Here is a 27,170-nt window from a genome sequence, read left to right on the forward strand (position 1 = left end):
GTAGAGAAAGTACTGAGACGCGTGCTAGTGTGTATCGATGAATATATGAGAAATCGTCTATGAAATAAATATATTATTATTTTAATATTAATCCTCAATATAAATTTAGTGTTCCTGTAATATTATTTCGGCACCAAAAATCCACAATTCTTAACATGTGCCATAAACTGAACCCACGAGTTTGACTCGTGGTGATATACAAATTGCTAGTGATTCATTATCCACTTCGAAGTAATAAATTGTTTTCGTTAATTGATCGATCGATCATGATTACGCCCTAGACGTCTTAAAAACACTATTTGTCCTCAAACGTTGTTTATTACTGTTGGAATACAACGATATTTCACGCAAAGGCATAAATACCCTTACACAGAGACTCACACAGGCATTTGAACAGAACACTTACACAGGTCATACTCATTACTGTATAGAGAGTGGGGCTCAAAATATTTAAGGGATCATGGGTCACTACCTACGTCTAGTCTGAGAGTATCTGGCCAATAATCAACAATTCTTCCATACGTTGTTAATTATATCACTCGCTTACATACATCAGGTTCTGTAGTTCTGTTTAATAAACATCACTGAATGTTATTTCAACACAAACATTGTGTCTTCCACAGATTATTAATCTTAACTTCAAGATTAAATTCTAACAACTATTTCACATTTCCTTTTGTAGCCCCTAAATATACATGCCATAAGAAGTATACATTTTACGCCAGTTCGGGCAAACGGCTGAACGGATGAATAGCACGCCGCGCGATCGAACTTCCTGCTTACTATAGCTCGCACGAGCGGCAGATAACGTGTGGGCCAAGGGTTAATGCCGAATATTTTAGGGAACAGAATTTTTCGCATTGATTTATGAGCACGAGACAAAACTTCGCTATTTTTCTACGCGTAATAGCGCGATCTGCACAGATGTTCTCAATTTGTCATGGTTTTCTCGTGACAACGAAACTGTGAATGTTCGTCAAGATCAAAATTTCAGTCAAAGTCTCGTATAACAAATTTTTTAAAGACATCTTTGTATACATTTTACGACGAATATCGTGAGTATAAATAAATCGCGCAAGTTCGTATACTTGTCCGGTGTTAGTTTCGTCGCGTGCACGTGTGATAACTTACGCATACGCCACGAGAACGAAACGAAACAAAACGGAACGAAACGAGCGCGCGTAAGTCGAGTAAGTTGAGATGCAGCGTTTACTTTGGGTTATTGGGTCGATGTTTATTCTATGTTACTCTGGGTCCACGATCCAAGTGCAAAATTAGAGAATGCACGGTCCAATCAATTTCACCGACGGCCGCTAAAGTCACTAGCACGAACACCGATCCTTAGTCTTCCAGACCAGCTGAATTTTTCCCCTAGGAACGATATCCATTTATCCCTAGAGACGTTTCCAAGGAAATGGTCAAGAAACGTGACTCGTTTCGAATTTGGTACTTCTTTTAAGTAGCTGGACTGACCGTTTAATCGAACTCGGTAGAAATAACTTGGTAAATCAGCGAATATAAAACTAGAATAATAATGAAAAATAAAAGAAGATGTTTAAAATAATCTTAACTTTAGAAGTTAAAATATCAAATTTGGATATTCTTTTCCTGGTTTCTAACTGTTCGTGCGATAAAAAAAAAAAAGAAACTGAAGTCCTTTTTTTACTTACTTTTTTATTTTCCCATATTTACTCCCGAACAGATTTCGAAAAAAAGAAGAAATTTTCAGCGAGACTATGTCGTTGCCAGAAGAGAGGAAGCATTTGATTAAATTAGCTAAATTAGTGGATATTATTCACGTTGTTTAATTACTTCTGTAGCTTTTATAGAATTTTTATTCGACTTGAATTTGTATTCTGATCGTTTCTGTCGATTAATAATACGTAAGTGAGAAAGTTCATTTTCACTGCCTTTCTTTCATATTGTAACTCGGTTCATACAAATATTATTTTCTGTATTTCAATCTTTTCGTCGAGAGGAACGTTTAATCCAATTATACTTTCGTGTCCCCTAGTAGCGTCAATCGATTTCCTTTCTTTACCCCGTGGTTTCTTCTCCGTTGACGCAAACCTCGAAAATACACGCGAACTCGGATCTTCGTATCACCGATATTTTCGTATAAGGATGTCACGTGTTGATCGCCATGGCGATCATTAGATTTACGACCATTGCCACGAGGATTATTATTAACGACCGAATTAATTATATTCTTAATATTGCAATTAATCACATAATGTGATAAAAATATACTATACAGTTAAATTGTAGATTTTCATGCGTATGTGCGAAGCTCAATGGTATGGAAATGCCAATAATGTGCATAACATGGAAAACTAAATAAAATGTCCGAAATAGATTACTTGTGTTCGTAAAAATATAAATTTCTATAAAAATCCGCATTTGTACGAACACTCCCATTTTGTAAAAAAATCTCTCTGCAATTTCTATTTGTTTAGTTGTGTTCGTAAAAATATAAAATGCTATAAAAATCATACCAGTTTACCGATTATCCGTCGATGAACGTAACTTTGAAAAGATTTGAACATTGAAAAATCCAGGTTGGCCTCTGCCTAACTTTCTCGTATAAAGTTCGCTTTCCAGGTATTTTTATTCGAAACATTTTCTATCCGAAACGGAACCTTGCAAACCCTCTCATAAATCACACGCCAATTTCATCGTACAGGCACGCGTGTGCGTAGGCGCGAAATAAAGCCGGGTATCAAAGTTGCCCTTGTAAGAGCAAGCACAGGATATTAGTTTACCCAGCGTGACTGCTTTGCGCAAGAAAATTGTAAGACGACGAGTAGAATTACTCCGTTGAATATAATTAAACTTCGGTCTACGGTGACGAAGGGAGAATTTTCATCGAAGGATGATTTTTAATCTCTTTAGAAACTATAAGAGCCGTTTTATCTCTTCCTTCTTATTTAAAATCGTTTTGAAATTACACGGAACTTTATGCTGTTGTCTTTCGTTTTGGAATTTTACGCGTTGGAAATGATTTTACTTTCGATCGTCACTTTGACGTTCTCTAAAGCTAGAAAAATTTATCGAACGTCCAGCTGGACAAATTGTAAAGTACAAATTAAATAAATAAAAAAAAAAAAGAACTTTGACGTTCTTGTGGTAGATCAGTGGTGACGTTGACTCTGATAGACGGAAGGCTGTTTGTTGCAATCGTGTTGTCAGTTTCCGTGCGTTTGGAGGTGGATGTTGTTTCAATGAATAATATTTCTGGCATTTGCACGCTGTTCTTCGTTTCCGATAACGTTTCCAAGATTTCTCGCACGAAAGGATTTTCTTTCTACAGAGTTAGATCACCAAGGATGATGGTTACATCGATTCTCGTGGTACGAATAACGAACATGTCGTTACTTGATTCCTTTGTGTATCTAAGGGCTATGAGAATGGCGTATAATTTGCAGGAACTGGTGGAAAAGGGAGCAGACGGTGTGTACGACAGTTGTAATTCAGATGTTACCACGCTGCATTTTGATTCGTTCGAAGAGTAGATTCCAAAGAGTACATTAACGTAATTAAACGTACATGTCGCGTAGTTGTCGTATGCTTGTGGTTCTTAGTTGTTGGATACCGTTGACTTGTATCATTCTTGCAGGCTGTAAGTTTCTTGGGTTGTGTTCTCACTCTGACAGCACGACATGACAGTCCTATTTCTTGCAGATATTCTCGGATTCGAATGTTCTTTTATTGCTTGGTTATTTTCTTTCTTAAAGTTTATTTAATAATGTTTCTCCATGATGTTTCTTCTGGAATATGTAATTAAAAATGTTGCGAGAACGAGTTGAAAAGAAGACTCGCGATGAAAACTGAAAAGGATATCCGTGTGGTAGCTTCTACGAATGCTTTTTCTTTTATGTTGGAATATTTGGCTACTGGCTATGTTCCAAACATGTGTACCAAGAAATATTTCAAGATATACTATGGAAAGAACGAACGAATAAACGTATAAATGAATAACAAGGAAGCTGTAGTAAAGCCGAGTAAATAGTAGAATAATAAAATAGAGAAATTTAGATGTTAACGCGAATCTCTAGATTTTTACAGAAATCAACACCGTCCTCTCTTCCTCTTCTCTTACGTTCCAAAATTTGGGAAATTAAATAATCCGAAACAATGGAAATTTTAATCTTTCTAAACCTACGAATATCTGTATATCATATTTCCATTCAAGCAACTCTGTTTCCTCTTTATAAAACAAATAAAATAACCGAAAAAGTCCTTTAGTTCGTCGGATTGTTTCGACATAAAATCACATAAAATCCCTCGTCGAACGAACGTTAATTTCTCACTTAAATTCCCTTCGATCAACGTTCCGTCAGCTTTCGAGTCAGATTCGTATAATTTCGCCATCGAGTGGTTTATTTGAATTTGAAATTCGTCGAGATTATAGTCAGCTAGCCTTCGTTCGATATACCATTCGAATCAGATGGAATCGAATGGAATGCATGGTATTCGTGTTTTCGCATTCAAATGATAACACGAGTCGCTTTCATTAACATTACTCTCTATTCGATTTATTAGACAGTCGCACACGCGTCCCTTTCAATGCCACATGATTTGGACTACGTTGATCGAGTCAGTTGGAAATTAAGCTGCCCCTCGGAGACAGAGTTTTAATAATCCTAATTAGAGGACCCGCCGGCACTATGATGTACAGGATGTCGCGTCTAAAAGGGGATGTTTGAATGGCTCTATCAACTCTCCAAGCAAAAAAAAAAAAAAAGAAATTGTGTGTTGAAGAAGGAGGAGAGGAGATCGAGGAAATAATAATTTCTCGGAGTTGAGATTTCTCTTTTCCTTGGATTTCGAAGGTTAGAAAGTTTGCAAGTTTAAAGTCCGATAGAGCTTAGGAGTTTCGAGTTTCGAGGGTTGCAAGAGGAGAAATTTTCAAGCGTTTAGTTTGATCAATCAACGATTTTTTTTTAATAAGACTAACGATTTTCGTGCGGTGCAATTTTTAAATTCTTCGGTTTTGCTTCGGCTCGAGTTTAACGTTTTAAAGAGACGAATTTTTAATTTTTCAAATTCCAACGGATTTCTACTTTCGTAGTATCAAATTTCCACAGTTATACGAAAGTACTACGAAATGCTGCGAATACTTGGACCCAATTAATTACCATGCAAATGATATAAAGGCGGTAGTGTACAGATACTTTTTATACAGAGAAGCAAAAACAATATCCAGTCAAAATTTAATTTCCCAATTATGAACGTCGTTTGCGCATCCAATCGCACGATATATTACGTAATGATAGAATTATAGAATGGCAGAATTGGAGAAACTAGAATTTATCCGACATCTAAATTTAATTACATTCAAGTTAAAACTAATGTACTTGTATACATATTATTCCATCGGAACGTACTAACCAAGCTGATTATCCGTTTAATACGTTCGTAACAACACGTGCTGAGCTCGTTATGGGCGTTCTACCAAAAGTGGGCCGTAGATTTAGCGTCAACCTGTTCGCAATCCATATTCCGTGTGTTCGATGGTAATTGCACACCTGTCGAGCTATGCCGCAAACACGATTGTCCAGACCGCATACCAAAAGACACTGCGAAACGTGACAATCGCAGTAGCCACGAATTTTCAAACTCTCGTGCAAAACTCGCATGAAAAATAACGATTTTGAAGAGCTGAGATGGCCAAAGGAAATTTTGAATAATAATTTTGAAAATTGAAGAAGAAATTTATAAAAAAAGGATGAAAGATTTTATAGATTTATATTAGAATTGAAATTTTTTTTTGAAAAAATTCAGTAAGCTATACGATGCTTCGTCGCATAAATGAAGTTACGTTGGGTTAATCAGGTCGCGTATATTAACAATTTGTTGTATCGCGACAAGGAAACGTCTTAAAAGAAATTTGTGCGATCCATTTGACGACAAAAATTGGCTCTTTCTTCTAAGGAAACGTGCTTCTATCTTGGTGGAAGGTCGAAGATGAAAATCCCCTGACTCGTGTCACCAAACAAAGATGAAAGGTTGCTGTGTCGGCGATCTTGCGAGATATAATGAAGCGCTCACTCTTGACAACCGTATTCCACATGATCGTATCGATCGACTGTGAAATACGAAACTGAAACGACGCTTCGTAATATCGTTTCCATAAATCTTATATCTGGAACGCATTCTCATTTTACGATATTAGAAATCGGGACGCTATTGACGGGATTTTCAATGAAAAGTCAATTAATGTCTACAACGTTTCTGCTCTCTTCGAAGAATCAAATCGAACGAATAATTGATTCGTTTGAAAAATTGTGCTTCGTGTATATTTGAAAAAATGAAAGTTTATACGTGTATGAAATGTTAAGGAGAATATAACGAAATTTCATATTCCACGTTGAGTTCAAAGGAACAATGTTAGTAAAAGGGTTTAATACTGTGAGCATAGTAGGGAATTTTAGTTTATACATGCGTAGTGCTCTTGGTAATTTCGTATGAAATCTACTTTGAGGGAAAAGCGAAGGAATAGGGGTGGACGTTAAAAGATTAAAGATAAACGATATTCTGTCTGATTGTTTGTCTGACAAAACTGACTATCTCCTATATGATTTATGAAAAAAGTATAATATTATAATGGGAACAATAGTTTAGTTTAATTATAAATTACTATCGAACAACCAAGGTGAAAGATGCAAGTAGAAAATTCACGAAGAGAATTGAATTTTCCATTGTTCATAAATTCATTTCCTAGATACGAAAACTGTACATAAAAGTATGTAGTAGTAGTCTAACGTTGAAAGGTAAAATAATTAATATTATATAATAATAATCGGCAAATATCGGGAGTTATATTTATATTACAATGACCTAAAGATTTCGAAAATTACAAAACACATTTATTAAACGATAAATTCCGGACACTGTGTAATATTTTCTACTTTTCTCCTCGAAAAAAGGATAAAGATTCCTAAGCACGACGTATACGATGACAGTGGGGGAGAATTTCTCCGAAAAATATTGTATTCGCACGCAATTGGCCTTTTGAGCCTGACCGAAATAGAGTGTAGCATCTCCACTTCTCAAAGGCACTTGATCTAATTACATTAATCGCTATCAGTGGGAACAAAGGATATATTCATTCACCTTCGTACATTTGGAACGAAAATGACATTGAAAAAGTGGAAGAACGATCGAGGACGAGCAAACTTACGGACGATTAAACTGAGAAAAATGAAATGAAAAGAAGATCCATCACTGGCGTGGTTTCGATAAAAAGAATATAGCGGAACTCTTGCACTCGTTACCTTGGTCATTGAGCATCTTCGCTAGGAATATTTTATAATTATCAAATTGTTGAAGTGGTCGCCACTTCTAAGAAAACTCTACGTCTGGTCTTCGGTTTTCTCAAGCACCGAAGCCATCGACAGCGCATAGACAAAAGAATGCGTCGAGGACAGACCATAAGCGATACATGTGCGACGTTGGCTTCGGGGTTCTTTTAGTCTCAGGGTAACATTGCTAGCTTACAGACCAGCTTACATTGTATTCCACACTTTGTACTTTCATAAAGGATATAACTTAGAAAAAACGAAGCTGGCACCCCGCTGGGGGTAGCCACCCACATGCTATATTTATTTTTATTTTATTTTTTTTCTTAATAAGATATAACACTTTACCAAATGTCCTTCAGGACAAATTGTAAAAAAACCAAAATAAAAATAAAAAAAAACTTTGTACTTTAATATTCACAATATATATATATACTTACAATACCTTATAATTTATCCACGCGTTTCTTTATATCCACTTACATCAGATAACCTTAACACAAATTTATCAAATTTAATTTGCTTCTCTGTATGTGCTAATATCAGGTTGTCCGAAAAGTTTCTTTCGTTTCACGAGAAAATAATAAACGCACAACGTCGTTTTGTTTTATATTATTTCGTCGAATTTTGAGAAACACCGCGACATTTCACAGATTTCGTTTCACGTTTGTACGAAGGAGCACTGTTGTAAAAAACACGTTTGCGGAAGAAAGACACTTTTCCAAAACCACTAATAATTCTACCAGTTTCTATACTAAAATCCAATAATGCGTGGATTTTATATTTCCAACTATCGCGATGTACGTACATTAGATGATACGCGTAGGTGTGTTTCTTTGGGTTTGTGCTTTTTAACATTTTTAAGTAATTTTTTATTTTTCCCATACTTTTGTTTAAATTTTCCTTTGTTTAAAAAAAAATTAAAGCAACACGTAGCAATAGAAGCTATTGGACGATATTCTGTAAACTTGGAGCATTCAAGAACTTTTGGAGATTTTTTAGAAACCTAAAAAATGCATGGGCTTAAACGACCCAACATACAGACGACGTCAGGAAAAATAAATTTGCAGACAGAGGGTTAACGACACGTTGCCCTTTGTTCCGACGTTTTGCGATTAATTGAAGGTAATTTAGGGCTTCTTTGAGGCAATTTGCGGTAACTGAAACAGTTTCAGGCCTGCCCCGAAGAAGAGAACCGGTATATTCACGAAACGTCGGAACAAAGCGCAACGTACCTGCTATTAAAATCACGATCGTATTTCGAAGAACCGCAAACCTACGAATATACGAAACTTTTGCTAGTTATATCGAAACTATACCGTACGTATGGAAGCGGACGAGTGAAAAAGTCCAGGCAACATAGTTTTCTTCTTTCCTTTCTTTCTTTTATTTTTTTCTCTTTCGATTCTTTACTTGGCAAACTTCCCGATAGTGATAATGGATGGCCTGTGTCGGACACGACATTCAATTCCTCCATTGTAATTACGTTTGCGGGAACTAACCGCGAGTTTTTACGACGTAGAAAGGCAGTCCTAATTTCGCTTGGATTTGCTGATTTCGAAAGCTTTTCATAAACGAGTTTGATGATTGTTTAATGGAAGTTGGCGAAACTTTTGGATGTTTGGATGGTAATGCTGTTACTAGTTTTGCACTAGTTTTGGACAAGTATTTGATACTCTTGAAGGACGAGTCAGTTAATTGCGTCCACGTGGACACCAAGAGGAACGAACTTTGTGTGTTCTTCGCTCAAATGCGAGAATATTGAATTCTCTGAACTGTTTCAAACTCTCTATTCGCGCTTAATCCTGTTTATTCGCTATATTTGCCGTAAATAATATTTTCTATTCAAACATTTCTAAACGATATGTTTCAACGATATTTCATACGATTATATAGAAAACTATGTATCATTGATATTGTTGTTTAATCGATCGAATTATTTGATACAACGTAGCCAAGGTGTTTCTGTTATCGTTTTGTCTTCCTCTTTTTTTTTTTTTTCTTTTTTGTAAATAATAAGCGTACGGGGAAACTGGAAGAGGAAAAAGTTTTGACACGCTCTTAAACGAACCGACCTCGCCAACCATAATCTGAAAACAAAGAAACACGAGAGTAGAAAATTCAAATTAACATGGACCAAACGAACCAAAAGCACAACCGACGATTTCCATCCATTCCGCTTCAAACGAACGATCACGAACACCGAGCAATGAGTCCGTTCATTTTAACGAGCGTCTGAAAGAAGCAACGCGGCCAATGGAAAATGGCTGATTATCGAGGCAGCTAGAGAATCGAGAAAGGCAAAAGGCAATTAGGTAACATCGTCGAGAGAGAAACGCAACGAAGAAGAAAAAGTAATTCGTCGTTGCCGATGGTATCGTTAAATTCTTTCGCTTCTCGCCATTCATCGACTTATCTTTTCATCTCGAGAGAACTATGTTGTTTCCTTGGAAAAATCACCGAAAAGGATCCTCGTGGAAGATCGAAGAAGCGTTTCTCGGTACAAAGCGTATCGGAGAAACGAATGAAATTTATTGTCGCCAAGAGGCAGGATATCCCCTCGATTTGCAATTACAATTGCAGTACGTCCAACCACTCATTCACTTACAAACAGTTTATTCAATTCCACTCACGACACTGACAGTTTCACCGGAACGTCAACGTATCGTTCCACGAAACGCGTCCAGAGGGACGGGCTACGCTTTAAACGGGTTGGAAATTCGAGAGCGAAACGACCGCTCAGAGTTTGGTATTATTTCGGTAGCACCTGTGAATGACACGGTACAAAGAGCAAACGTTCGCGAGCCAGGTCATTTAACCCGCCTCTTCGAAACACCGTGGTGACTTTCAAGCGGTGCTAACCCCTCCAAACCACCCTCTAATCGTGTACCTTGACACGTGCTTGATCCAACTTTGACGCGTTAGACATTCGTCGATAGGAGGGTACCGAATGCTACGTGGTCGAATTATTTCAATATTACTTGGCAAAAATTTGAAACATTGTAATTTTTAATTTTATTCATTTACCATATTTACATGCTTGATCCAATTTTGACGCGTTAGACACCTGTCGATAGGAAGGCACCGAATGTTACGTGGTCGAATTATTCCAATATTACTTGGCAAAAATTTGAAACATTGTAATTTCTAATTTTATTCATTTACAATATTCACATGCTTGATCCAACTTTGACGCGTTAGATATCTGTCGATAGGAGAGTACCGAATGCTACGTGGTCGAATTATTCCAATATTACTTGGCAAAACATTTGAAACATTGTAATTTCTAATATTATTCATTTACCATATTCACATGCTTGATCCAACTTTGACGCGTTAGACATTTATCCATAGGAGGGTACCGAATGCTACGTGGTCGAATTATTTCAATATTACTTGGCAAAACATTTGAAACATTGTAATTTTTAATTTTATTCATTTACCATATTCACATGCTTGATCCAACTTTGACGCGTTAGACATCTGTCGATAGGAGGGTACCGAATGCTACGTGGTCGAATTATTTCAATATTATTTGGCAAAAAGTTTAAAGCATTACAATTTTTAATTTTATTCATTTACCATATTTACATGCTTGATCCAACTTTGACGCGTTAGACATTTGTCGCTAGGAAGGCACGGAATGCTACGTGGTCGAATTATTCCAATATTACTTGGCAAAACATTTGAAACGTAATTTTGAATATTATTTTTATTTACCATATTCACATGCTTAATCCAACTTTCACGTGTTAGACATTTGTCGATAGGAAGGCACCAAATGTTACGTGGTCGAATTATTTCAATATTACTTGGCAAAAATTTGAAACATTGTAATTTTGAATATTATTTTTATTTACCATATTCACATGCTTAATCCAACTTTCACGCGTTAGACATTTGTCAATAGGAAGGCACCAAATGTTACGTGGTCGAATTATTTCAATATTACTTGGCAAAACATTTGAAATATTGTAATTTTGAATATTATTTTTATTTACCATATTCACATGCTTAATCCAACTTTCACGCGTTAGACATTTGTCGATAGGAAGGCACCAAATGTTACGTGGTCGAATTATTTCAATATTACTTGGCAAAACATTTGAAACATTGTAATTTTGAATATTATTTTTATTTACCATATTCACATGCTTAATCCAACTTTCACGCGTTAGACATTTGTCGATAGGAAGGCACCAAATGTTACGTGGTCGAATTATTCCAATATTACTTGGCAAAACATTTGAAACATTGTAATTTTGAATATTATTTTTATTTACCATATTCACATGCTTAATCCAACTTTCACGTGTTAGACATTTGTCGATAGGAAGGCACCAAATGTTACGTGGTCGAATTATTTCAATATTACTTGGCAAAACATTTGAAACATTGTAATTTTGAATATTATTTTTATTTACCATATTCACATACTTGATCCAACTTTGACGCGTTAGACATCTGTCGATAGGAGGGTACCGAATGCTAAGTGGTCGAATTATTTCAATATTACTTGGCAAAAAGTTTAAAGCATTACAATTTTTAATTTTATTCATTTACCATAGTCACATGCTTGATCCAACTTTGACGCGTTAGACATTTGTCGATAGGAAGGCGCCGAATGCTACGTGGTCGAATTAATCCAATATTACTTGGCAAAAATTTGAAACATTGTAATTTTTAATATTATTCATTTACCATATTCACATGCTTGATCCAACTTGGACGCTTTAGATATTTGTCGATAGGAGGTACAGAATGCTACGTGGTCGAATTTTATTCATTTACCATATTCACAACCGTGTTCATTGTAATTCCAATGTCGATGAGAATTTCAAAATTGTTTGTTAAATTTCTCAATATTATTGTTCGATAGAATATTGTTCGATCACAAATCTTCAAACTGAAATCCCCGAAAGAATGTCAAACACCGTGATTTTATTCTCAAAGCTCACGATGTAAGCTTACAGTTGGAAGACGCATTTTCTGTACGGTTTGTCGCATAGCAATTTTCTAACCGCAAAAACCGATGTACGGTACTTCGTTCCAGACACGAGCAACGAAACGTCGAACGATTTATGCGAATAATTGGACGCACAGCGATCCCGCGTATCGATCGTTACGACGATGGATAAAAATGTAAACTCGCGACTGTTTGTCGAGGCAAATTCATCGACGTTACGGCTTCGAATGGGATGTTCCACCCTATAAACGAGCGGTCGTCGGTGGACACGGGTGCCGAGTAGATCGAAAGTTGAGGGAATTAATGCTGCGACGATAGAAGAAGCCTGGCTCGATTAAATTGTTCCTCTAAATCAGACCGTGTATCGCACGTTAGCCTTAGGATGGTAAATTTCCAAAATTTATGTTTATCAGCGAAACAATTTGAGACCCGTCCTGCTTTTGCTTCTCGTCTTTAAAATTGTTAGCTGATTGAAAGAAGACTGAAACGTATGAAGCGAATCGACACGTTTCAGACGAGTAATTTTAACCCCGATCTTTAAATGGAAGGTTTGAAAAAACCTCGAAAAAGCCACGTAAATGTGAACTTGGTTTACATAATCTTCCGCACATTACACGTACCATCGTTCGTCCATCTCCCTCATCCTTCCACGCCTAACTCTATTTCTAATGTTTATTTCTCACTCTAACGAAAATACTTATTTCTCATTCTATGTTATTCGTTCTATTATTATCCTGTTCACTCTGTTTATTCTCTACTTTATTGCACCTACGTTTCTCGTCTCCTGTGCTCATCTTTCTTTTCCTGCGCTCACGATGCTCTTCAACCAATCTACACCACTCGTGCAACCTCTCTTCCATCTCGTACAACTCTTCCCACGCATAAATTTACTTTTTCCATGTCTGTACAGTCCTCTGGTAATTGTAAGTGTTTCGTCGTTCTCATATTCCTTTCGGATATCCTACACAATTTGTTGCCCTCCTTCCTCCAATATTTATTCCCTTCTTTCATATTTTTGTACTTTGTTCTGGTCGTAAAGCTCTGGTTTCTCTGTGAACCATTCTCCTTTAAAATAAAGTGGGATGCCCACATCATAGAAATGTTTGTACATCCTGTCGTACCTACAATATCTTATTTCGTATTGTCACTGTCTTTCGTTTCAGGTATCTCGTACAAGTATTATTGCGATGTTAATTGTTTCATATTGGCAACCGTTTGTTATTTGTTCGTAATACTATGTTGTAATATAAAATAATATAAATTCGGAATAATATGTTTTATTCTTTTGTAGCAATGTAATTTTACTCGAGATAGAGTGTGGAAAGTAAAGATTCGTTGATTTATTCCTCTTCGATAGACTCGGGACGTTTCTTTTTTTTTTTGCAATTTGTCCTTATGGACATTTGGTAAAGTGTTATATCTTATTGGTGAAAAAAAATAAAATAAAATAAAAATAAATATAGCATGTGGGTGGCTACCCCCAGCGGGGTGCCAGCTTCATTTTTTCTAAGTTATATCTTTTATGCAACCGTAAGTCTTTTCTTTTTTTTATTTTATTTTGGTTTTTTTACAATTTGTCCTTATGGACATTTGGTAAAGTGTTATATTTTATTGGTGAAAAAAAATAAAATAAAATAAAAATAAATATAGCATGTGGGTGGCTACCCCCAGCGGGGTGCCAGCTTCATTTTTTCTAAGTTATATCTTTTATGTCGGGACGATTCTTGACTTGCACTTGCGGTACAATCACGAGAAGCGAATGTAACGTGAGTTCAATGACGTGGTTAGGATCTGCTGTGAGAATCGAAAATTGATGAACGAATTTAAAGAGAAATCTTCGTTAGAAAATCGCAATCCATATATAGAGCCTTTTACATACTTCTTTCTCCGTATAATTTTCGATTAGCAGTGACGACTAAAGAATCAAAACGCTCTATAAAATACCCTCAACAAATCCATTATTTCCTAACAAAACACGCGCACGCCCATCGTTTCCTTTTTTCTTTAGATTTCAAAAAGATGCCAGTGAAAAATCTCAATTTTGGACATCAAAGCCAGTGCATTAAAATCGCTTTTTAACAAAAATAATATTTTATTTCCTTAATGTCACCGATGGTAAAAATTCGCTCCTTCCAAGTCGTTTTCGCAATTTCGCTGCGCGCTGTAAATTTCGAAAAGCGTGAAACTCCATAGCTTTGGGATCCAGCATCAGAAGTAGCGTCGCAATTAATGTCATGAGATTCTTGCAAACTTCTTCCCACCTTGTAAATTATCTGCAAAAAAGAACTCTTCCTACACACAGCCCTGTCGTTTGTTTCACCCGTTGTCCGATCTAATATTCCATTTGCAAAACCACGCGCGGTCTTAACTGCTGCGATGAAAACCTTGAGCAAGAAACCGTACTACCTCCATTAACACAACTTCCATGCCGCAGGGTCTTCTTTTTATTTTCAACGCCGAACGAGATAATTAGTCGTTCTATTTGTACCGGAAAGCGTCTCGTATAACTGGACTAAAATCCTGATTGCTTTTTTATTCCCGGCTCTCGACGATAGTTGCGGGCAGGGGGCGGGGGGTTGCTCGGGGACAATAGGGGTTGAGATGAAGCAACGAGGAACGAAGCTGTGTCATCGTGGCTTTCTTGCGGCCATTGAACGCTGATAAAGGCTAATGAGACTGCTGTACTTTGTCTCGTGTCACGGCTGTTAAAGTTTGTAACTATTGTTATGTAATTAGGGGAACAAAGGCTCCCTGTTCGACGATTCCATGGAATTTCCACGGTCAACCGTACGAACATACGGTTCTCCGACGATGAAACTAGCTGTGGTTATTTTACGCTGCCGAAAATAACGCGAGACACACGTTTGATGGTAATTTGGCCATTTCGTGGCACAAGGCTGCTACTTACGATCGTAATCTGCTCTTTGTATCCTATCGATGAGATTTCATGGGAAAATATGGTGTTTGTATTTTATTTAATTCGGTATGTACACCGAATTTGTTTGTCCAGGTAACTCGTGGATGTAAAATTTAATAAACGATAATTGCGTATATAAATACACGAAAGGTGGATTTCTCGAGAACTCGAGGGCATAAAATTCGTCGTTCTATTAAATTTTGCTGAGATTGGTTGTGAAACGGATTCAAAAATCGACGATGTTTGCTGTTGTTCCAGTTTCGACTAGTTATGTATTGGGACGTGACAACGTTCCAGGAAGCTCGTGAGATTTTCTACTCCGCGGGGGATGTTTATGCGCAGAGGCGCGGGACAAAGCGACCCAGTTTCGAAACAGTCTTTTAGCGCAATCGGGTAGAGCGTCCAAACCGATGATCTCTTGGGATAAAAACGACTTAAAACTAGGTGGCTTTCTATTTGGTAGCTAAGTTACTCGGCTCCACGGTCACATAAAACTTGTTGTTTACTCAGGCAAACAAAAGGATCGTACTTTGTGAACGGTTACAAGCTGAATTACGACATTGTTTTTTATAACTATCGTTGCAAGTGAATCCAGTGGTAGACATCTCCGATCTATGTGTCTAACGTCGTACGCATTTGAGTTATGGTATTTCGCAATATCCCACGCTTTTACTTTTTATGGGATCTTTCGTGGAAAATTTTATGGAATATACGTACGAATAAAAACTTTTTCATAGTTTGCTCGCGTCAAAGTATTTTTCTTGAACCTTAGAAAAGTACGTTTTGATGGAAAACGATACAAGGTTAACATTGACTTAATAACAGCGTGTATCAAGAAAAATCAATAAAAAGTTATCATCGCGCGACGTAAGCTTGGAACGAATTTCCTATTTACCTTTAGTGATTCTTAAAAATACAATCGCTAATAGAGGCGTTCGGTTTGTGTATTTAAACGCGTTTCGTCATAGAAAATTGCGGCGTTAAGGAATTTCCCAAGCATAAACTGTCGACTCGCGGGAGCAGAACGAACGTCCACGACATTAATCCTCTTCTTTTTTGTTGGCAGCCACGGAGGAACTCGGTAGCAGCATGAGCACCACCCTGCCGTCCGCACCGACCGAACTCTCGCAATTCCCCAAGCTTTGCGAGCTACGTCGAAAGTTTCCTGTTCTGTACCGCGTCGAGTTTCAGGTGAGGACAATAAATCCCTTTCTACACCCCCTCCATTTCTTCATCCCTCTTTGCCTCGCTGCTTCGATATTTTCCAGCCTCGTATCTCGCTCTCAATAATAACTTCAACGCGCAACACTGGCATCGTAGTTGTTCCAAATGTATCGTGCGATTGAAAGCAGTTTTTAAGAGGATTTTTCTCCGATTTCTTCTTTTCGTTACGAAAGATTCGAGATACGTGGGTAGGTAACCGATAAACGTTACGCGAAATGCGATCTACTAAAGAAAATTCAATCGTCGATAAACCCGGGCTAAACGGAACTATCAACAATTTTTAAACCTGACCTACGGTCTAAAGCGAGATATTCAAATTGCAAAGAGGACCATACACGAACGTGGAACGCGTTCTCCTGGCCGAAATTATGCAAGGCCATCGTTTCCAACGAGGAAACGTATACGTGTAGACTATAGACTGTAGACGTTAGAGAGGGTGCAAAGTGCCTTAAGATAGGCAGAAAGCCAAGACACAGGCGGCAGACGACATCTAGGAGACAAAGCGGTCTCCCGAGAATAGGTGGTGGAATCGAGTAACTCGGCTCGATATCGGTTTCTCATTAGACTGCCATTTTGGTGCACGAATTCTGGGCCAGACATCCAAGAACAGTGGATGGCTTTTGCCGGTCGACAGGCTGGCGAACAAGATGAATCGGTTCGCGATAGAATCCTCCGTGAAACTTTGTTTCACTTGCCAATCACGTACAATTTCGCGTTATCAAATTTTTCTTGTTTATCGTTTCACATATCGCGACACGTTTTAATCTCCGTGCATTTCGTTATAATTAAACGGATATTTATTCGTGTAAATTCATATTTTAACGAGCACGAGAAAAAGAGTAGGATCTGGACAGAAATTTGCTTGACCTACTAAGCATTATAACAAACACTGTACTTCAGATATTTTATACAGTTTTCCATATTATACGTTTCATGAATTTTTTCATCTTTTCTCGTTCCTCGTTTTATAGTGCAATTTATCGTACCTTCTTTTCTTTTTATTATATACAGTTACTAATAGAAGTTTCGTTGATGCTGTACTTAAAGGATAAAGGGCCTGTAAGCCAAAGTTCCTATAATAGGATAGTAAACATCAAAGTACCTTTTAGTAGCTTTGTGACCTATGCCGTCTACTAATACAATTTACGATACCATGATATTGGATATAAAGTTGGCGTCCGAAATAGAGTTGCGTTTAATTTGACATTCTGCTTAGCGTCCACACAACGGCAGCGAAGAAGAAACAGCGTGACATAATACCGAAAGTTGCTAAGGGATGGTAAAATAGACGTGTTCCCATTTAAAATTTAAAGTATCGTTACTCGGAAGTAACATTTTTTAAGTATTCTCACTCGATCGTTTTTCTAATAAAAATGGTATATACGTAATAACATATAGTCCACCATTTCAGTCTTTAATTTGAGTCCGAATTTCTGCTTGGAACAAGAAATTTTACAAAGCGAACGATGCCTATCGTCTGTCAAATTTCACGATTATCAGATCGATCTTAAGATCCGTTTCTTGTTGATGGAACGAACTAGATTAAATTTTGGTCAACATCGGAGGAACGATATTTCATTGCGTTCGGTAGCGAGTTCCCTTGTCAGACTTGGTTCGTAAGAAAATTATCGAGACGGCAGTGTCTAAAAACTCATTTGTAGCTCGCAATCTCCTCGATCATCGACGATTTATGGTCTCGTTTAGATCGTACGATGTACAACGAGACACTATCGTCGATTGCTTTCCCGCCCGATCCGAACATCGTAATTGGTTCGACGTTTATCAGTGCACTCGCGCTCTTTCACGCTAATCCATCGAATGCGGTTCGGAAGCTGCACAAGTGACTATTTTATCGCCCGCAATGTATAGTTTGAGTCATCGATGCCTTTTTTCCAATTGTCAGCACGAACGATAGCATCGAAATAGAGACTTTTAATTTTACAACGAAATTAATCTACATATGTAGTTAAGAACGTAAATCAGCTTACAAGTCGATTGATCTTTTTATACAGTAAAATGAAACATATAGAGTGTACATTTATAAAACTATTTCATAATCTGTTAATTTGCTAAAGATTATTTTCTGTAAGAATCTTTTAAATTTTTCTTACGAATTATATTATACACTTGTTTCTTAAAAATATATCATGTGCTATAGGTTGTCGTTCTGACTCCTTACAGTTTCCGTTTTCAGTATCGTTTCAGACTCGTTACAGTATCGTTTTAAATATCTTTCACCGTCAGGGATACCGCCAGAGGTTGGCAAGGATTAAAAACAGTAATTTTTTACAGGCAAAGTGTATAGAAATTTCTGAAAGTTATTTAAAACTTTCAATGTACTACAAATTTGTAATTATCTATCATAAACTGTCGTACGAAGTTTCGGTTTACCATGACTTTTTAATATAAGACGTTCGACTCCTTTGTCTTTCGCTTTATAATTCGCGATTACACCAGATTATTCCAATTGCGGAAATGGAACAAATAACGTCTCGAACAAAGCACGCACACACAATATACACATATCTTATAGAATTCGTAGCGCAACTAGAAATAACTGGAGATTAACGATCGTATATGCCGTGCAACACACACGTGTACGTGTGTGGTGAGTTGCAAACGAAATTTATGAAATTCGGACGCGGTGTCACGAGTAATTCCGCTCGGTTCATTAATAATCGAGGAAGTTTAATTTAAACTTTGTATCCACTGCCAGCAGTGTCACTTGCGTGTCATTATCACATTTGTTGGGACAGGCATGTACATCGATGGTTCCAATTAATATATTTTCCGAATAATAGAGCGTACATTGAAAAATTTATGTAATTTCGCTAATTGGCAAATACTCGAACCTTTTACCCTTGACGTTACGAACGTTCTTCTAATTATCTTTTTTCTAAAATTACCCTATGCAGTGTATTCGAATTACGTTTGAGTCGGATAATACGTTAGAGATTGGTAGTCGCGGTGTTACAAGAAATTTAACAAGAATTCCTGCAAGCTTTTACGGGCTATGAACGATGTTTTAAAAAGTTGTCTTATTTGTTTATAGACGGCAACGAAGGTGGAGACGCATTCGTGTAGACATGCCACGAAACCAGCCAACAAGGAAAAGAACCAGAACCAAAGGTGTATTCCTTGTAAGTAACGATCATTAAACGTAGCTATTATTACTCGATATAATAAACTGTTTTTAAAATCAGCTACTAAAATATTCAGGAACAGCACTCTGACACTGTAAACAAACGTACGATCTTCCACGATTTTTTCCTGGCAAATAATCAATATTGTAATAATTATAACAAACGATAGACTGCTAAAATATCGAGCAGCTCCCCTGACATTATAAACAAATATACAATTTTTTCTGATTTTTTCTGATTAATAAGCAACGAACCTCGACGATCGCCTAGAAAATTTGCTACCGAAATGAAGGAATAATTTTCTATAATAGTGCCGCGAGTTTCTAATTCGAGAATATTGAATGAGGAATACGAAACTAACGAAATTTACTTCTATATCTAGATAACTTAATATTTCGCTCATTCCTGTACACATAGCTTGAGACACAATTCGCCGTTTCAAAGGTGATTCAGTACGTACTTCGCTATTTCATTCGAAAATTAATTAATTTCTACGTTCTTAGATTACCGTTGCAAAGGCAATTTTATGCTAAATTTACTATTTCACAAATAACGTAATTCAGTTACACCATCGAGTTATATAATTTTCTATATATTCGAAAGGTAATTTAACGTTAAATTTAACCTTTACATATTTTACCATCAGATTCGTTTCTCTGTGATAATTTAAACGGCAGTTCTTCGCGATAACTAATTATTCATCCTAACGCTGAATTCAAAACTCCAAAGAAATCTCTACGTATTCCATCTGCATACCATGCGCTATTCTTACTTTAATTAGAGTTTAATTTAATTCCAAACAGTTCTCAACGCTTAACCCAAAATTTACGTAAAATAGCCAACGTTTAATACCAACGCAAACAACGTCGATTTTTTGCCGCACGAGAGGATACTTCGTCTTCGGATACTCGAGGATAATTGTTCACCGTTTCTCACCCCGCCGCACTTTTATCCTACGAAGCTTTTGATTTCGCCGTTCTCCGTGTACAACGCACGAACGTAGTATAATAGTAGGTTTAATTATTCGCCAGCAGGAAAAATTCTGGTCACGGCTGGTCCAATTAGGAAACGCGGTTATATTCGCGCCTCTCGTGCGCGTGCTTCGGAACAAGAACAGCGAGATGAAAGTTGCAAGAGCGACGAGGAAATTTTAGGGGCAAACTAGGCGTTTCGCTGCCCTATGATACAGGGTGTCTGTTTCAACCCTTTAATACGTTGGATGCAACTGCTACTCGTTGACTGGTCGCTAATAACCGTATTACTAAATATTTTAGTGCAATTAATTAACAAAATAATGCTAATGGATAAAAGATGTTGGCAATTATTTAGAATGGGGTACGTTTCTTCAATTTCGATGATCTTGCAATGTACATGTTTGACAGAGTTACGATTTGCGTAATTTTTTTCCTAGACAGCAGCTAGAAAAGATATTTACACATACCCTTATTTTTCCTAACTAATATTGAATTTTAGTATTCGTAAAGGTACCATTTTTTAGAAGCAAAGGAGAAGTAGATATACAGTTAACATGTTTGGATCTCATCAATTAGAAATATAAATATTATAATAAATACGATGGCGTGCAAGTACCTTTTGTAGTCACCTTTTGTGTATGTATTTTTCTTACATATATGAGTTTTAGTTTTCAAGATGTACAGCGCAATTCCCATATTATATATTTTTACACATTTATACATTTTTGAAGAATTTAAACTAAATCGTTTCAGATTGCTTTACCTATGATATTTACCAAATCATGTAACGAGTATCTTTTTCTTTTAATTGTTTTATATTGTTTTTCCTGCCACATATTAGGACGAGTATCGTAAATTTTCAATAAATGCTTAAAAATTTCCATTCTGACTAACTGCTAAAGAGATATTCGAACAAATTCAGCTGAAACAGACGCCTTGTATACACGTACACAAGAGATGAACCAACATTTCCTCCAAATTGATATGGTTTCTCGTTTCCCTGGGTGAAAACGTTCGCTCGAAAAGTAATTTGACCAACTTTTTCGGGAATCTGTTGCATCAACCGAAAACCGACTGGCTTCCGTTGCATCTGTTGTTTAAACAAAACGGTTTTGTTACCTCACCCTTTTGTAAGTTTTTTCTTCTTGGTTGATTACTAGAGAGAATTTGTACATTGTGAATTCGAGGTTCGAACGAACAGAAGCTATTTTCCTTTATTCAAAAAAGTTTTGTTACGTGTTTTACGTGTTATCTCTATAACTTTGTTAACGTTCGTTAATTCGCTTTTCGAGCACAGATGACTACAACAGGGTGGTTTTGGATCCTGTGGAAGGCGAGCCTGACTCCGATTACATCAATGCCTCTTACGTAGATGTAAGTAGAATATTACTGTTATTGGTAGACTTTCTTATTCTGCTTTCAAACGCTCTGCAAAACGAAAAAGATCCAACCAATATTCTTATCTTTAAACTAGATTCCAGTTAGATTTTCTCCTAACGAAACTGAAACTTTAATTAAAGTTACAGAAAATTTGATAAAAATACCATCACTGATATTCGCGAGATAACACTCGGATGATATTGTAATTTATTATAGTCTTTTATTTCATCTTGAAGTTAGAGATTAAACCTTCCTTTAAACCTTAATTATTTGATCCTTAATTTTCATCTTAATTTGTTTCTTGGTATCGCATCGACATGATGGTGTTACGAAACGATAAATAATTAAATTTACAAATTCTTGATTAGAAGGAGAAAGAGATTATTCCTGTACGTTTTGAAACAACAAAAGGATGTATAAATTATTATATATAGCGACATGATACAAATTAACGATACCATATCCTAGAACTGTTCTAATTTAGATTATTGTAATATAGTGTATCATAACGTAAAATTAAGAAGTCGTAATGAATTGGCCATCGCTCAAGAAGATGATGCGTCACTTTTTAAACCTATCGAAGGACGAGAAAATGATCGTTTTTAATGTTCTCGCGTCGTGACTCGCAGTATTAAAGATCAAGATCAAGGTTATTCGTGTTCCTTAGCGTCCAAGCACGAAATCATCTAATTTGAATAATCCATAATCGCAATTCCCGAAATAGATTAGCTACTTGGAAACGATCGCATCGTGACGTTTCTGCGACAGAAATGTTTTCTTAAAATAGTTTGTGTTAATTACGATAATGCTAACACTTTTCTTATCAGCCATACTCTAGGTGGGATACCTGGCGATAAAAGTAATCAAACATCGAGATAAATCTTTCTTCTTTTTTTTATCATATTTGTTACTCCTCTTCGGCATAGAATTTCCCTTTTTATATACAAAATTGGTAATTTTCTTTAACGTAAAAATTACGATCCGACAAACAAAATTTTATTTCAATCGAATTCAATTAAATCACCAAGATCTTTCTACGTTTTACATCAAACGATCTGTTGTTATCCAAATGAAATTGCACTTCATCTGTACGATTAATACTTGTGTTTTAGAGCATACTGAAACCGAACGCATACATCGTGACACAGGGACCCATGGAGAACAGCGTGACGGAATTCTGGCGGATGGTTTGGCAGGAGAAAGCCTGCTGTATCGTGATGCTAACGAAAACCTTCGACTTCATCAGGGTAAGAATTTTAATTGATCGTTCTGTTATTTAATCGTTGGGACTAGTTCAAGTTAGAGGGTAGTAATTCGCGTAGATTAACACGACTGGCCGAACGACTGATATCTATTTGGGACATCGTTGCCGCGATAAAGGCGGTAGAAATTGGGAAACGTAAATTGCCCCGCGTAACCGTTTTAACGTTTTCGTTTTATCGACAGAGCTTTACATTGTTTTTATTTTATTTCTTTTTAAATCTATTACTAGATCTCTGTTGTACGTACGATAATTTATCACCAACTAATAATATTAACGAATTAACAGATTATACGAATCGCGTTCGTACATTACGAAACACGCTAACACAATTCCAACGCGTGTATTTCTATTCGAATTTTATTCGAAATACCAGGGTTTCGCGCTGTACGATTCTCGCACAACGTAACAAAATTGCGTGACAACCTTTTGACACACTACGTTCAATAAACGAAGAGATCCGCGTCATCGCGAAACCTGATGTCGAGGCTGGCTTTAGACTCTGGCCAGAGTCTAAAGAAGCCGTGCTTTTGCACGTGAAAATCGAGGATGAGCGAAGTAAACGAGTTTGGAAGTTGTTAGCAGCCACTTCGCTTAGCCTCGCCTCTTTGCTTCCATAATGATTATCCAGAGCGTCGAAGAAGCGACGGTTTTCATCGGTTTCGCGAGGGTAGGTTTTTACCTTGACGTACGAAAAATAAGTTTGCCTGAATCATAAAGCTTTTCACGAGTTTACGTGGGTCGATTTATTTTACTCCGATGCATACAACGTAGGTTCTGCTTTTTAACGAATTGCTACCTTTTTTTTTTATAGTTTAGACGTTAGAATTATAAAATCGGTCGTCCGATTCCGCTAAGAATATACCTTTCTCACGCTATATTAAAAACTTTCCTTAAAAGTTAATTTCTTGCTAAATATAAATACAATATTCGCGTGTCTTTAATTGTTAAATTAGGTTCTCTGAAATAACGCCTCTTTAAATTCTTATCGAGGGTGATCCTTATCGATCCTTCGTTAATTTCAGACGGTAAATGGAAGACTGAATAATCATAACGTAACTTTTTTCCATTCGTTGGCGCGTCACTTTGATTCGAATTGAGTGTTTCTTGCGTTAAATTATCGTTACGAATCTATGGTTCAACGATGCCAGTCGAGAGTTACATTACACGTCGTTTCTAACAAAGATATTTATTTAAAGGAGGGATGTAATTTACGACGTGCTATTGAAGTAAAATAATCAGTCTATAAAATAGATCCGTGTAAACTGAACAGGAATCGATGATTCACTGTAGAAGATGTACAGCAGTGCGGAAATTTCGACTTTGTGGAAATTTATCGCTTCCCCTCCTCCTGCTTTTTTCAATGCACATGCACACAAGTTGGAAAATAAATTCGTTATTTTATTCGTTTCTCATACATTTTTCGATACGACATTAAGCGTTGATACGAAATAATCCAAATTCTTGAATATTTTCTTATTTAAATTTCTTGCCTTCTCCAACTTCCATTTCTCCGATTATTCACTAAATTTTCTATGAAATATCTAAATATTTTCTTTTCGATCGATACCTAGATGTATTTAAATTCTTCGTTTTTACGAATTCCTGTTTCATCGAATATTAATTAATTCTCGCGTTTAAATATTTTCTTTTCGAACTACACGCGATATAATCTTATTTCCAATTCTCGCTTATTTTTATTTCTACAAATTCTTCTTATTCTCGTGTGTACCTTTCTTACTTAACGTTAATTGGTCTTTTTTATCAAACGTCCAAACAACTTTTCATCTTCGAGCGACATTCGATTTAAACCTTCGACTGTCGCCAATTTCTATTTTTCCACTGGAGAAATAAATTCCCTATTAAATATTTAAACATTTCCGTTTTCAGGTCATACTCGGGGCAAACTCAGTTTCACGAATCTCCATCATCTTTCCGTATACCCGATACAAATCTTGCCTCTCGCGATCCTCAAATATACTGCACCTCGTGCTCGCAAATTCTCAAACATTCGTCCTAGATGACACACGTACATTTTATCAAACTGTCCTATATGTACGAGCTATTTTCCGCTGAAACTACACGTCCGTCGAACGATAACGAACATCGTACGAATCGATTTCAGGTGATGTGCGTCCAGTATTGGCCAGCGAGCAAAGACAAGGACGAAGAATATGGCGGTATCGGTGTGTCCGTGCTGAAGGAGGAAGAGCTGGCCAATTTTCACATACGGACGATAAGACTTTACAAGAAGAATAACAATGACGTGAGTGTTCTTCTCCTTACACAGGGTGAGCTATAAATCGTGTTATAAATAGAGCGACGAAGATTGTATGGCGAAAAATAACACAAAAATCAAGAATAACAAAATTACGTGGGAAGATTCGTTTTTGAGAGAAATGTACTTGACTTTATGACAAGTAGTATTATACGTAAACCATGAACGTTTATAGAGTTTTATACTTTTGCGAATATGACCGAGCAGGCTTCGCCTACTAAACATCGTGACAAGTTAGGTCGTATATTTTTAAATTATTTTGAAATGCATTTTTCTGAAACACGAAGTCCCTAACGAAATTTTATTATTCTTAATTCCTGTCTTATTTTAACGCATGGAATTTCCTTCTCGATCCACTTGCATCGCGATTTATGGTCCACGGTGTATATATTCTTTTCAAAGATTTATCGTTAGATACGTAAATCTTTATTTGTGTATCCTTTGGCTTACAATAGAGTTTCTTGCCACCGATTTATCTCCGAAACCGTTTGATCTTCGACCTTTGGCCTTCCTTTTTCCTTATCTCCATCATCCACCTTTTAGAATGTCCCTGATTTTCTCTTCTATCTGAAACGCGCTGTCTCGTCTGCTCTTTCTTCCAACATTTCTTTACCGCATCCTTTCAGCACGTATTTCCACCTTTCCTTTTTCCATCTACATATCCCACGTTTCTCGGATCTAGATGCTACGCGTGAAACATCAGCGCGAAGAACTTAATGTATTTTATACGTGAGTTTAATATTTGCAGCTTCTCAGTCGTAAATTGAACATGTCTTGCGAATTTAAGTGGTAGACTGCGTTGAATGACAAAGAACGTTTTCCGCTTCCTTTTCTAAATAGCGCCTTAAAACTTTTCCCTTTTTTTTTTCATTTAGATCCGCGATAAATTATGAATCACTACTTCCTTAACACGATCGTCGCCGCATCGCACATATTATGCGACGGGTATATTTGCGTGGGGGCCCCGTCACCAAAGTATGGTGACGCTCTTCTTGTTCGAGTAACTTTCCAAAGATTGGACCGAACGATTCGAGTTTCTCGAAAAGTCGAAAGGATTGCTTTGCCGGATGATGAACGAGGGTGGAGAAGAACGGTGGAAAAATGGCCCTTACGCTACGTTCTAATTTGTCGGAAAAAGCTCGACTCGCTTGGTCCGATCGGGCAGATAGACTTAAAATTAAATTCATTGAGCCATGATTTTGTTACATATATGAATATTAATTATATCGAAACTTATTTATTAAACAAGAAATATTACTAATTTGACCGTTATATTTAATCAAAATAAATTATAAATTATTTTTTTATATAAATATCATTAATAATTTTGAGATTAATCTAAATCTTTAAAATTCTTTAATATTAACAGATATCTACGCGACGGGTATATTTGCGTGGGGGCCCCGTCACCAAAGTATGGTGACGCTCTTCTTGTTCCAGTTAATTAAATATACGATATTATATATAGGGTATACAACATAAAAATATTAACACATTATACCATACTTTTTATTAATTTATATTCCGGATAATATATTACATTATACTATATTCTATTCTTTAAAACATTCCAAACACATTTGGGGTGGTTTCGGGCACTTCGAACGATAGTTACAGACTCCGTCATCGCTACTCTCCTCACTTTCAAATGTATTTTCTCGCTGTTTATTGAACACTTTGAGGATGAAAAAATCGCCGATGTACGTCTCACCTCGATATGCTTCTC

At 36.6% G+C, this 27,170-nt stretch overlaps 1 protein-coding gene across 3 annotated transcripts in view; it reads left to right on the forward strand.

Annotated features, from left to right (window-relative positions):
- LOC132906400 (receptor-type tyrosine-protein phosphatase kappa) overlaps nucleotides 1–27,170 on the forward strand; it is a 130,129-nt gene that overhangs the window by 95,922 nt on the left and 7,037 nt on the right. For all 3 annotated transcript variants that reach the window (XM_060958559.1, XM_060958561.1, XM_060958560.1), the window contains 5 exons: nucleotides 16,251–16,375; nucleotides 19,461–19,548; nucleotides 21,823–21,899; nucleotides 23,018–23,152; nucleotides 25,292–25,432. In XM_060958559.1, coding sequence (XP_060814542.1) covers nucleotides 16,251–16,375; nucleotides 19,461–19,548; nucleotides 21,823–21,899; nucleotides 23,018–23,152; nucleotides 25,292–25,432 — 566 coding nt within the window. The remainder of the gene's footprint in view (nucleotides 1–16,250; nucleotides 16,376–19,460; nucleotides 19,549–21,822; nucleotides 21,900–23,017; nucleotides 23,153–25,291; nucleotides 25,433–27,170) is intronic.

The sequence above is a fragment of the Bombus pascuorum genome, chromosome 4, assembly GCF_905332965.1.
Source record: "Bombus pascuorum chromosome 4, iyBomPasc1.1, whole genome shotgun sequence".
Classification (NCBI taxonomy): domain Eukaryota; kingdom Metazoa; phylum Arthropoda; class Insecta; order Hymenoptera; family Apidae; genus Bombus; species Bombus pascuorum.